General features: G+C 31.9%; 1 protein-coding gene across 1 annotated transcript; it reads left to right on the top strand.

Annotated features, from left to right (window-relative positions):
* Nucleotides 1–13,350, top strand: LOC139087580 (sialin). Its single transcript, XM_070636419.1, has 8 exons — nt 1–575; nt 2,160–2,216; nt 9,625–9,720; nt 9,795–10,151; nt 10,228–10,395; nt 10,458–11,116; nt 11,368–11,466; nt 11,531–13,350. Exons 2-8 carry the CDS (start codon nt 2,201–2,203, stop codon nt 11,627–11,629), a joined length of 1,494 nt encoding a protein of 497 aa, XP_070492520.1. The 5' UTR covers nt 1–575; nt 2,160–2,200; the 3' UTR covers nt 11,630–13,350.
* Nucleotides 13,351–14,592: the final 1,242 nt, after the last annotated feature.

Here is a 14,592-nt window from a genome sequence, read left to right as displayed (position 1 = left end):
CATTCAGTTGCTTGTGTGCTCTCGTGCTTAGTGGATGTAAAAATAAAATTCTCTTAGCTGTGAATTAAAAATTCGTTCTGTGAAAAGCAAAAAAGGAGAAATAAAAAAAAAAGTAAAATTACAAAAAAAGAATTAATCAAAGAAGTTTGTCGCTTGCTTTATTCGCGCCACAAGGAAGATAATTCGTTCGTCTGGCGATTTTTTCGTGACTTCTACCAACAACTCATTGACTTTTTTGATTTTATACTTTTTTTTGTTCTTCTTCGCAACGCGGTATTTGATTTTATTTTTATTTTTCAACATTGTGAATGCAACAGTCATACGACAAAACCCGTTTCGTGCATTTCTGGAACTATATATAGTTTGTGCTAATAATTCACAAAAGGAATAAGAAGTTCCATTCAAGAAAATAAAATACAGAGAGAAATTCAAGTGTAAATAAATACACAACTCGAATATAAAGGAAAAACTTTGTTGATTATTGAATTTTCACACTTAATTTGTGACTATTTACTATCAACGCAATTTTATCAGTTACACAAGGAACTGACTGTCTATATTATAAAACAGACAAGGTGGGTGTGCGTAAAGCGAAAATTCTAATATTTTATACATTGAGTAGCATGGAATGCATTCGCAATTCTTATCATGCATGAATATTTCGAATGTAGTTTTGCAACGCGATCCTGTTTCAATGTAATCAGGTCACTGACTCCTCTTTCGTTATGCTTCAAAGAGAGAAATAATAAATTGCATTATCAATTTACCTAATTTTTCATTTACCGCCCGACGTGACTGCATAAAAAGAATTCATTTCTTTTTTTCTCGCTAAAAATTCAGTAACAAAAGTAATTGGATAGTCTTTTTTTATCGCAAACGTGATTGCTTAATTTATTTACAATTGTAAATCTCAATGTGCTAATCACTTCGAGAGTCTGTTAAGTGGTGGCGGCTAAGTTCAATATTTATTTTCGTAATTTTTTTATCAAATTTTTCCAAGTGACAAGTGCGAGTTTACATTTGCATTGATTATGTGCTGTGTAAATAATGAATTCTTAAGGTGTGAAATGATTTTATTTGGTTTGTGACCACCGTCAAAGAGCCTGTAAGATCGAGAATCTTTTTCATGGTCAGATATAGCTTCTAAGTCTGTTTTCAAATAATTTCATGTCTAAACACTGTCCAGAATGGCATAAGTCGGTAAATCGATCCAAAATCCGGAAGCAGACAAACGTGACTCTGACATGGTGTCGGATATGAAGAGAATCAGGCAAGTCAGAGTCACACATGCTTGGAGTCGGACTTTCGATCGATTGAACGATTTGTGCTGATCGGATTGTCTAAATAATTCCTATACCTGAAAATTCTCAGATTTTAGATCCAAATGCCTGCAAATTTTTAATTAAAATTTCTTAATTAAAATCAAAATAATTTTAATTGCGCTTTGAACTGTCAAAGGAAATGATTCGCAAACTTATTTCCGATTATTGATGTTCTCAAGGTTATATACACATACGGCTTAGATAAGTTTCTTTTTATTTTTTTGAGGCTCGACCACAAATTAAATACACACATTATTATTTTTTTTATTAGTGATTGCTGTTATCAGTATTGTGTACACACATTCTCTGGCTCTTTTTCTCATGACATCATTTAATGTCTGAAATCAAATGCCGAAAAAAATAATCAATATTTTCCAAAAGCACTGCGTTCATCGTTCTTATCACTGACAATATTATTCCATTCTTGCTTCTAGATTGCCGTAGCATTATGTATGTTTACATTAAAATAACATTCTAGCTACGTAGCATGTTTACGTACTTCCATTCATGTTTTCTTGGGTGGTAAACAGGGAGAAATATTTTTTCTTCCCGTCGCATCCTTCCAGTTTACTTTCTCTCTCATTCATAAAATTCTGTTCTTGGGGTAGATTGGCCTCATATTGCGTAGCATTCGAAATATTACGTCAAGGACGTACGTAGAGAAAAGAAAAATATTTTGCTTTTTTCACGTCCTTCCATTTAGTTGAAAGTGAAATTTCAATAAAATAAAAAATTTTCCTCATTTTTAAACGGCGACAGCTGAGAAAAAAAGAGGAAAATTAAAATTTATTCACATTAAAAAAACTGTTTTTAACCAAGCAATAATAAAATTTTCAGTAAATAGTGGTCTTTATTGGTGTTTCGTGGAGGATATTAGGATGTCTCAATTATCAGGTAAGCAAAACTGTTTTTTATTATTAAAATTTTTAATGGAATTAGACTCGTGAATAAATTTTCCTATCACTTGCCAATTATTTCCATAAAACCATGAATTAAATAAGCAGAAAAAAAGGTAAACATTTCCGGATAGAATAAAAATAAAAAGATAGAGTCGTTGTGTGGGTTGGAATAACTCAACTGCAATGAAAAAGTTGAATATATGAGGTTTAATTTGAGCAATTCTGAAGCTTTTTGATCTAAAATCGTAAAAATTTACATTTAAATTTATGAGAATTCCTCAACGGGGTCTTTTGTAAATCACGTCAATAGATTGCTCCCTTAGGTCTATTTTATAAAATTGCTTTAGGAAGGGGGAGCATTGATGGCTTCAAATTTGAGTGACATGGGGTGGAGGATTTGGGGTCAAGTCTGACAGACCCTTTCTCAACTTTGTTGCTCGGGAACGAAGCAAGACATTCAATGTATTCATCGTGTCCTTGTAAAAGTTAGCAATTTCTTTCATAGGAAGTAATCAAATTTGCAAATATCCATTAAAGTATATAATAAAGTAACTGAAAGGAAGACCCATTTATACATTCTTAATTTGGCATAAAATCAAATTGAACGAGTCATTAGCACAAACACATATTCAAATATATAATTTTTTTATATATAAATGAATTATAAAACAAAAATTCAAAGAAAAAGAAAGCACTGACTGTAAAGTATGACTAAAATTTATACAATCTATAAATAAGGCTGTGAGAGAGAAAAAAAGTCAGAATTTGCATTGATATTAGTAATAAAGATAATAATTTTGCTTTTGACGCATTCATTGATGAGATTAAATTTTTTTAGAAGTTAAAAATAGCACTAATGTATTTAAGTAAGGAAAAAATCCATAATTTAACGCGCATCTAGTGGAATTTAATCGTCTTTAATAAGCAAATAGAATTATTTACAAAATATGTTGTTTTTCAATTCAGATCTTTATTAATGACGGTTATTATTGACAGATCTGTTTTGACATAGTACTTTATTTACACTGTACTGTCCTGCTAGATTACTACATTCATTAAACCACGTGTTTCTAAAGTTCATCAAAATTGTTTTTTTACTACATCTGCGGCGATTAATAAATCAGACAGTTTAAGCTTGAGCATTCCACATTTTATTATCGATTTTTAATTATTTGTACATCAACAACAAGCTTTAGACAGTTTAAAGATCAGATCTGACTTCTTTATTATGACGAACGAATAGGAAAGTTTTGGGTAGCATTAAACCGTTTAGTGCAGTGCTGTCCAAGCTGTGTTGAATATTTTGGAATTGATCTAAACCGCTTACCACGTGTGGCTTCGGTCGTGATACAAAAAAATTTGCACAGCGCTGACATGAGGGGGAGGGTCTCACGAAGTCTTGGTTTTGATGAATTTTCAAGGCTTAGACCGAGACCACAAGGGAATTGTCCGAAGTCTTCAACAAATCTCTAGACAGAGACTAGGAAATCATGCTCTCAGTCTCGAGAACACTTACTTAGGAGTACAAACACTTATATCAAAAAGTAAAGATGGTCTGACGTTGATAAACGTCATTCCTGAATAACCTCGTACACATGATCTTATTTTGTCAACAATTCAAGACGATCATCCATAATAATGAACTGTAAAAAATAATTTCAAGGAGAAATGCTTCGACATGTCTCCCGAACTCAAATTAGTAGGTCGAGCTAACGTAAGCGCACATGTTGCGCGCAAAAAATAAAAATAAAGTATCGAGATGTTTGTGAAAAAAATTCTTACTTTATCATTAATTTTCTTGGAGTAATTGAACGCCTCGACATTCGTATTGAGTATGAAAATGCAAATTGCATTAAATTATCGTGATTGTAAAGCTCAAGTGGCGTCTCGTTCGATTTGACATGAAATAAATAGAATATTTATATATAGTGCAGCCATGTGCATGATTAACGTGCAGTGCAGTGCTAATTTTAGATGAGATGATTTGCTTACGCATCGTCTTTAAAATTACCATATTTTTACTCAGTCAAGAGACAACCTATTTATTACATTCTTATGAATGCCTGTCGTGTCACAAAAATTAATGGTTTTATCATGTCCTTTTGGAAAATTTAATCATTAAAGAAGCCCATAAATTTTCCATCGTTAGTAAATATTGCGTTAAGTTTTTTGTTTTTGTCTCAAATATAAAAATAGCAGCAGTTTGAGTTATGTCTGTAACATCTCGTGACGATCGTAAAATATACGTAAGTGTGGAATTTTCGTTCGCTGCTACTTTCTCAAAAAGAGACAGTTTCAATAATTCTTCTTATAAATAACAAAAAATAAGACATTTTCGTGTGATTTTTTCAATGACAAATCTCCTTTTGTTTAACTTGATATTTGCGTTTTAATTTTCACATTGGTACATTAAACAATTCATCGGAAATTTCTCATATGCTTAAAATCTTTATCCGCTAAAACGTGATTTGCTTGAAGGAATTCTGAGAAAGCTTTCATGTGATAAAATCAGCCATGGAAATATCGATGATTGATTTCAGAGTTTGTGGATGAATCAGTTAATTATCGGAAGCGATAAGACATTTTAGAGCACGATGAGTAACACTTGCTAATTACGACAGACACTGGGTTAAATTATTAAATTAGAAATGTGGGAAATCCTTGAAGCTTACAAGTCTGTCATATGAATAATTAACCCTATGTTTACAGCACATGGTCTGAATTAATCATTTACTCAAAGTTGTTTAAATTTACATTTGCGATGTATTGAATTGGTTCCTTTTAAAAAATTAAACTTCCTATTCCAACAGGTTTCTGTCTACATCAGAAACTGGATGCGTATTTTAAACATTAAATACGTAGATAACAATTAGCTAAGTAAACATTGTTACGTGTTTAAATCTATTAAAACTAAAATACAGCATCATATAAATTAAACTGCTCTTGCGTCTCCGTATCACCCGATCTAATCAGCTTTAGTTTCTTGTGTAATGATGATTTAAGAATAATCAAATAACAAGAAATGAGGAACAAAAAAAAGAAGAAGAAGAATAAATGAAACAAACACGCGATTTTATTTTGTGTAAAGTGATCTCTCGAAAATTGTTGGGTTCAAGTTATAAATAGACTATTCGAATTATCATATATTCAGACGTACCCATAAATTTCAAAGTCGTGCCTCTTGGCGCTCACATCTCATACACATACTCGCAAAAACCGGTAGAAATGATGGTGCGAAAAAAAATTGAGAGAATGAGAAAATTGCGATGCATTAGCGGCTTGTAGAAGAATCAATTTAGTCAATAAGATATGCAAATTTCTACGTAGTCAAACATAATATAACTGTGTTAATGACTCATCATTCATTGCTAATAAATTACGATGTTAAGAGAAATAATAAATATGGAGAGACTATTTGAGGCGTACCTTGTTGACCTTGTTTATACAATTTACGTCGTGTTACAGCATTTAATACCTTCCTGAGTTTAATAACCTGTACTATTGACGATACAGTTACGATAAATGGAATTGCATCAAGAATTTTTCATTTTTCCTGAATTTTATTACATCTTTTTTATGATTCCTCGTGATTACTTATGCTTAGACAAGATGCGTGGGTCTGTGAAATCACTGTAAACTCATAAAAATCATGCAATCGCTTCCAATTCTATTCCTAGTGTCTTTACTGTTCCAATTTATTATTTATCTCGTGCAACATACTTGTCTAAAAATAAAAGGCAATGTTGCACAATTCCTGACTATACAAACACATTAGTGGAACATTAGATTTGACGAAGATGGGAGTACATGATGCAATTGTAACGGATTTTTTTTCTCCCATTTTTTTGCATCCGGTTTTTTACATGATTTGTATTTATTTTGATGATGAACTGCGCATTAACTGCACTTTTTGCTTATTGCTTATTATGCATTGCGTTAACCGGTAATAATAATTTGTTCATAGCACATACTTTCTAAAATCATATTTTTATTTTGTGTTTAATTTCCAATTCTATGATGTTTGCTTTATCCATTAACATGCATTTGACAATTCATAAATCAAAATGATTTATTTAAAAGTCTGACTGGTTCTTCTTCTCTTTATGTGGGAAATGACGCCGAAAGAATTGGTTGACATAGAGAATTCATTGAACTATTATGGAAATTCAAGGGCGAATTCATTGATTCTTTATAATCATTGAGAGATCGGGATGAGTAAGAGATGGGAATCGAACCCATGTACTCACAAAAGTATGATACAGAGTTCTAATCCGTTGACTAACCACTCGGCCACAGAGACCTTACCTTCGCTATGGCAGATTCACTTATATTTGATTCGATACCCGAGATTCCACTTCGTTCTGAAATCAATGATTCGACTAAGAAATCTCAACACCCTTCCTGAGTACGCCGCTGATGGAATTACTTAACTTCTTTGATCATCTTTTCATGCGTAATTTCAATTGATTCACAAGGTTATTTCGGAAAAAGCTGAACATAAAGTGCTAAGTCAGGATTTGTTTCCAAACTCATGGCCAATATCATTGTTTCATCAGTCAATTATGATCAAATTATAGTGAAATCTTCAATGTTTGTCGGCTTCATCTCACTTCCTTGATTTTGTGTCTGATTAATGAAATTCTCAGAACACCCCAGAATGCAAACGGTATAAGCAAATTGAATATTAATTCCAGTCAGTTTAATTATTACTTCTTCTAGAATCATGCTTGATTTAAACATTCTATGATAAGACAAATGACGACGTGGAAGCTGTTGAAGCTGAAAAGCTATGCACAGTTATAAGTAATTAACACATTTATTGAAATAAAGCGTCAACAAGTTCTTTAACAAAACGGAGAAAAAAAATCATGAAAGCATTCAATTTACTTTATTTAATTATAGAAATTGGACAAGAAGTTAGCACACCATTGCTAATAATTCTTCGTCTTAGTATCAAACTTGATTTATAATGAGACGTGTTGAGGCGATACCCTTTTGATCCTATGAAAGGCCATAATTTTGAGCATTGATAGCCCGTGTCAATTCAGTTGTTTGTCTTATTTCAATTTATGTGAGAAAATAAATAAATCTTAATCGTGTTGTTGAGACTGTTTTGATTAACACATTCATCATAATTGATGCATTCAAATTAAGTCGAAAATTGAAAATAATTCCAAAATATTCCTTAACTCAATTATCAAAAAAATAAGGCATTAACGTCATTGTTTGTTTGTTGCTAACGAGAATCATAAAAATATATTTATTAATTAAGCATATCAATTGGATGGGATCTAAAATTTAGTTGTTTACTTAGTAATAAAAGCTTTAAGTTAGTTTCGTTTTCATTAATAAAATAGAAACAGTTTTATTGCTGTTTTTTGACCTTTACTTAAAATTCGACACCGAACCAAGTTATATATTTTATTTGTCTGCCTCTTATTCTTCTTATTTTAATTTAAATGAATTCTTAATTGAAACTTATAGCTTATAACCGTGTCAATTAATGCGATATATATTTAAAAGGCAGTTACAGACATAGTCTAATCTAGATATTCTCGCTTAAAGAAGACATAACCAGATTTCATTTCATAATCCAGCAAAATGGATGTGAATTTTGTGACGAAACTTGTGGAATTTTCCGCTACGAACTGCTGATGTTTAATTCACTTATTTGTTTATGTCAAATATTTTGTTGATAATATACATATCAGGCACGTTCCTTTAGACAATTCGTTTATTCACTTCTCTTATCATGCTTAATTTTAAAATCTGGCTATAAAGATTTTGACACAAAATCTGTCATGAAAACAACCTTAGTTACAATCAGTAATGGATTTTTAAACAATATACTTTTATTATCTTTAAATCAAAATGAGTTGTTGACAATTAATTTACGGCAGGGTTATGATCTATGATTTGCATGTGTCTCATTTTTATGACTACTCTGATTAAGGGATTGTTGTTTACTATGTTATAGTTACAGTAGGTCTTTATGGTTTTTATATACTTACTTACTTACCTCACCTTGGTTGGGCGTCGGCTCTATCCTTCGAGAACTTCTGCCAATTCGGAATATTAAGGACTTTAGGTGTCCATTTCTATATAAAAGTAAAATTCAAATTCACATTATTTGAATCAGGATTATCTACTTTATTGACAAGTCAAATTGTTTTGTTTACGAAAGATTCCTGTCTAAATCTGAGCCTAAATCAATTTACGCTTGGGACTCTTGTAATTGTATAATTGAAGTTCAATTAAATGTCTTCCATTCATATCTTATTAATTCACAATGATGTTTATTAATCGGAGTTCAAATACAGACTGACATTTTACAAGAAAGGGGTTTTCAACTATGTAAAATATATATAAAATTTGAAATACAAATGAACGTTATAATGACTTTCAGAACACTCGTTAAAAAGCTATAAGCACCATAGAAGGAACAATTTATTTTGTATTGATGGCTCATGCTATGTGACAAGACTCAAATCCGAGAATTTAAATTATATGAGATTAATTTTTAGTGACTAAAATATAAAAGGAAGTTCAAAATATTCATAAATTTTGAAATCAAGTAAATAATACTATTTCATAGCCAACAGAAATGACTAATCCACCGATCTCGTGACAATGATCTAGCAAAATATAAAAACTAAATGGACACATTTTAATTCTGAATTTATCAAGATTTTATAGCTTGAATGTAGTGAGTTCTAATGAATTAATGAATTTTCAATCAGGTTATTGCTCGCCTCGTATTTAAATCATATTAAGTCATTTAAATTGATTGGAACTAAATAGATTAATTGCGTGCAATATTCATTAAGCGTGATGATAATAATGATAGCAATTTGTCCAAAGTTTATTAGTAAACTTATTTATTAGCTTGTGGGCATATTTTTTTCCATTATCTCCGTGACTTTTGTGCTGTATACATAATAAATATTTCAAAAAAATTTTAATCTTCTTATTTTCGTTCGTTCTCTTTTGACGTCGAGACGAGCCTCTTGTTCAGTGTTCCTTGAAACTCGTCAATGAATGATTGTGCTGAAAATCAATTCGAAATGACCTTGTAAAATATTTTTTTATTCCTCACATTGTATGTGTTTTTTTGGTGATTCGAAGTCAAGCATTAAATGTTCTAGATTATTAAGCGTCAGAAATTGAGATTGTATAAATACGAAACAATTTGATTGTCGATTTCTTTATTAATGCTACATATTGCGTCGCTTGATACGAGATATAGTACAAAAACAAATTAATTGATGACAATTGATGACCAGAAAAAATGTAAAATATGTGTTTGTGTCTAATTCCATAGCGTCAATTGATGATTCTTAATTAACTACGCGATTACTGTATACAAATAATTAATTGAGGAATTTTTACTTCTATCTATACAGCAGGATGGCTAAGTTGCAGACAAGTGCTAAATATTATGATGATCTTAGGCTTCATGTTGAACTATGCTCTACGTGTGAATCTTACTATTGCTATAGGTAATTAGTCATCATTAAGAATAACTTAAGAATAGTTGGAAATTAATTCAATTCTATAATCTCCAAATTCACAGTTGAAATGATAAAACCAAATGTTACGGTAGCAGTTGCTAATGGAAACTCATCATACATACCAGAGACAACACTTCTACCAGAAGTCTCAACTTCCAATGGAGAGAGTGAAGAGGACTATTCAAAAAGATTTGACTGGGACGAGGCTCAAAAACAACTAATTTTAGGATCATTCTTCTGGGGTTATGTATTGACTGAATTGCCTGGTGGTCGACTTGCTGAATTGGTTGGCGGTCATCGAGTTTTTGGACACAGTATGTTCTGGGCTAGTATAATTACATTACTAACTCCAATTACTGCTCATATGGGATATCAAGCTATGGTTATTTTGAGAGCTTTACTAGGTTTCATGTTAGGAGGTAATTATCAATTAATCTTAAAGTCATAGACAATAGAATTAAATGACATTTCTCACATTGATTTGATTAACAATAGCTTCGTGGCCGTCAATCGTTCCTATGGCATCAGTATGGGTTAAACCAATGGACAGATCCAAGTTCATGTCAAATATGATGGCATCAGCATTGGGTGCAGCTATTACTATGCCAATTTGTGGATACTTTATTTCTTGGTTCGGATGGGAAAGTGTCTTCTACTTGACAGGTAAGCTCACATTAAGTCATGTGAAATTTGGTTCCATAAAAATTATATGATTTTAAAATTAGGTGGCATTGGAGTCTTCTGGTCAATTTGCTGGTTCTTATTGATCTTCGAGACACCTGCCAGACATCCAAGAATCACACCAGAAGAACGTAAAGAAATTGAAGATGCCATTGGATCAACCACATCAAAGACAAAGCCAGCATATGTTCCATGGAAAGACATTCTTACTGCTCCATGTGTCTGGGCTATTATATTAGTTCATGGTGCTAGCGTTTTTGGATATTTCCTTGTTGTTAATCAATTACCTGGATACATGAAGTCAATCCTCCACTACGATATTAAAGCTAACGGTCTTCTTTCATCACTTCCATATTTTGGTAAATACGCAATGTCAGTTGTTGCATCCCATTTTGCTGACTATTTGAGAACACGCGGTAAGATCACAACAACAGTCGCAAGAAAGTCATTCACAGCATTCGCTGTCGGAACACCAAGTTTCTTCTTCTTCTTGTTGATCTTCTTCGGACATAGCAGAGTATGGGCAATTACAATCTTTACAATTGCTCTTACACTCAATGGTGCTGTCACAGCTGGTTATCTTGGCAATGGATTAGATATTGCACCAAATTTCTCAGGAACAATTTTCGGAATGGCAAATACGCTTAGCAGCTTTGGTGGATTTGTATCAGCATGGATGGTTGGAGTCTTAACTTATAACAATGTAAGTAATTGGGTTGGTGACTTAGTTATTGTACACTTTTAGATGGGAAGGGTTTGAGCATGGAAATGTTCCCTAAAAGACAATGAGCATACTAACCCAAATGAGCGTACTCATGAGTATACTTAATGTTGATGTTGAGCATGTTCCTTGTCTGCTCGGGATTGTGATAAAGGGGAAACAGACGCCATTTATGAATGATTCCTTAATTAATTTGCATAACCTTAAATTTATATTCATTTTTTCTCAAACAGAATACATATGGACAATGGCAAATCATCTTCGCTATCGTATCTGTAACATATTTAGTCGGTTGCTTGTCATTTGTTACAATGGGTAAAGGAGAATTACAGGTAAGCATCCAAAAATGTCATGTCACATGACTTGGAAATAATAATGAGTCCTTTCTTTAAACAGCCCTGGAATAATCCACCAGAGAAAAATGGAGTTCCATTACAAGAAATTCGATCAACAGAAGAAGGCGTTCCACTACAGACAAATAACACACAAAAATAAGTTTCTAAATCAAAAAATTAAGGTTTTAGTTTAGTGGACTAAGTTAAGTTTTAATTTTGAAGACGAATAAGTCATATCGATTAATATGGATACTTACAAACACATGTGTATCTGTATTTAATTAGTGAAGTGATAAGTCAAAATGATAATTCTTTTTTGTTAAATAATTTTATGAAAAACGGAAGTGCGAAAAAAATTATTTTCCATGCACCAAGTTTTTTTATATTGATCTGTTAGCGTCTAATTACAATTGATTTTTTAATATTAACTACACATACTGAATATCTTCAAATTAAAGGACATAAACATTTATTAGCCATGCGGTAAAAGAATGAGTTAGGTTGGGAACAAATGAGTCTGATGACACTCAACATTAGTTAGCACTAAATTACAGCTGTAATAAAATTAAAGTCACTAACTCGATAATACTGAGCTTATGCTTCAAACCAGAGCTCTCAACGATGTCTGGTTGCTGAGATCTTGCCTATCTTATCCAGCAACCCAGTGCTAACTAGTATAGAGTTCTGATGACCCCATTCGTCCCCCCTTTTTGGAGAGTTAAACTTATTTTAATCCTATTCGGCTTCTATGTAAAACCCGATGGAACAAAAGTGGAATTAACTGACACTATACATATTTGGTCACTCAAAAATTCCATTTTTAACCTGGTCGGTTCAATGTTTTCCTGTTAACTTATTACATATTTCAATTATGCTTTGTATAAAAAAATTCAACAATTGAACCTCCTTAAAAGAATTCCAAATTCAACACAACATATGAACTCCATCAAATCATTAAACACTTGTGCTGCCTATACTCAAAAATCAAAAGACTCTTTTTTACATCTATATCAGCAGATTGTTAAGGTTCTTTGATTTTTGGTGTTAAAAATTTGCCAAAATTTCCGAAAATGAAGATTTCAGAATCTTTAATATTTAAAGGAATTAATAAATAATTTAAGTAAGGAAAATGAACTGAATAAGAGGACAATACTTTAAATAAAGAGTAGATTATACACGTTTCGAATATGAAATGCAACTTTAGACACTTTTTTTTTCTTCAAAATTAATAATAACACAAATTAAAAATATATACACATTATATACATTTAGAGAAATCGTTAATAGACATAAAGTATATACACTACCTATATTTTAGATTAAAAATGTCCATGCCATAGAGAAATATTAGATAACAAAAAATATATTTCTTTCTACAACTATTTAATGTCTTACAATCAAAATCATTTATGAAAAAGGATGTCATTTCAAGGTTTGAGGCCTTTTAAGACACAAACTTGGCCTTTGGTGCCAAATTGTAGATTTTACCCCGGGGCACCAACTTTGTGGATTTGATTCTAGAGTGCTAAATTGCAGATTTGATTCCGGGGCGCTAAATTGTGAATTTGAACCTGAGATGACAGATTGTGTATTTGGTCTCAGGGACCAAATTGTACATTTGACTCCGGGCGCCAAATTGTACATTTTACCCGGGGCGCTAAATTGTGAATTTGCCCTTGTGTGCCAAATTGTGAATTTGATCCCGGGTGACAGTTTGTGGATTTGGCCTGGGGCCAAATTGTAGATCTGACCCAGGGCGCCAAATTGTTTACTTTCCTCCGAGGAGCCATTTTGTTATTTTTACCCCAGGGCACTAAATTGTGATTTTGAACCTGGTGAGACAGTTTGTAGATTAAGTCTCAGGGGATAAATTGTGGATTTGACCCAAATTGTAGATTTTACTCTGGAGATCCAATTGTGGATTTAACTCTAAATGTGAATTTGACCCAGTGCGACAAATTGTGAATTTTACCTCGAATGATAAATTGTAGATTTTTACCCTGGGCGCCCATGCAATTTTAATTTTTACCCCGGGCGCTAATATCATGAAAATTGGTTGAAATGAAATGACATCCAATCTGATTTTAAAAGATGTCATATCAAGAATAAACATATGATTTTGATTATAAAGACTTTAATTAAAAATACATTTAAAATTTATTTTTTGAATTTTCCATTTATTTTCGTCTTCATTTTACCAGAAACTGATTCAATTCAATCTCATTAAATGTCAATTGAAGATGTGTGCAAAACATAAAACAAAAAAATGATAAAAGATATACACTGATATATTTATTAGCATAATTAATTTTATAGGAAATTTTTAGCAAAAAAAGATGAGTTAATTCTAAACAGTACAGAATTTATACAGCTATAGATTGGCTGTTTGATGACTTAAAACCTTCATTGATCATTTACGAGTCTTCAAAAGTATTGCAAAAAATAGAGAAAAAAAAATGTTCAAGTTCAGGAACTATAAGGCAAAAAGTCATGAATTTAATGCTGTTCAGAATTTTCTTTATTGTTTTTATGAACTTAAGTTTTGGAAGGATAATCCTCAATTATGTAACACATATGTTGATAACAGAATCACAGAGAGAAATAAAGCTTTATATTTTCAGTGAAAACAAGTCTTTTGAATGATATTTTTTGCCCTATTGGCACATATTGAGATGTAAATTTAGCTGATACCACGTGGTTTTAAGGATGGCACCTCGTCGTCATAGTGGCAACATCCCAATTTGTGACGATCGGGTTGTTTGCACTTCTTTATCTTATTTTTCTATCTTTGACATGATTTCAGCTCAGCCACAACATGTAAGTATCATAATTTTTAAACTGTTTTGTTTCGTGACTACTGTCTGGTTTTGTTTACTACCTGCTATAATTTACTTTTGAATTCTCGTGCTTTATTCTGCTATTAGTGACAGTTATTCAACTTTCAATTTTATTCTATGCTCAGTGAAGGATTTTATATGCGAATTTCAATGTTAATTTGATTTCATGTGATTTGTTGTTAGCTTTGATTTCGTTTTTGATGTCTAATTAGATTCCGAGTGGCGCAATGCGGTAGATTTCAAATTTTCGTCGTTAGATTGGGCCAAATCAGCAATCATGGCTCCA

Source organism: Chironomus tepperi, unplaced genomic scaffold, assembly GCF_022539635.2.
Source record: "Chironomus tepperi strain 1889 unplaced genomic scaffold, CSIRO-AGI_Ctep_v1 contig_128, whole genome shotgun sequence".
Taxonomy (NCBI): domain Eukaryota; kingdom Metazoa; phylum Arthropoda; class Insecta; order Diptera; family Chironomidae; genus Chironomus; species Chironomus tepperi.
The sequence above is the reverse complement of the archived record's forward strand: the minus strand, read 5'-3'. Positions and strand labels throughout refer to the sequence as shown.

What these genes read in the sequence shown, in the direction of transcription:
- LOC139087580 (XM_070636419.1), top strand. An exon ending in ACTAGGTTTCATGTTAGGAG is followed by an intron (nt 10,152 to 10,227) that starts GTAATTATCAAT and finishes GATTAACAATAG; the next exon opens with CTTCGTGGCCGTCAATCGTT. An exon ending in GAGTCTTAACTTATAACAAT is followed by an intron (nt 11,117 to 11,367) that starts GTAAGTAATTGG and finishes TTTCTCAAACAG; the next exon opens with AATACATATGGACAATGGCA.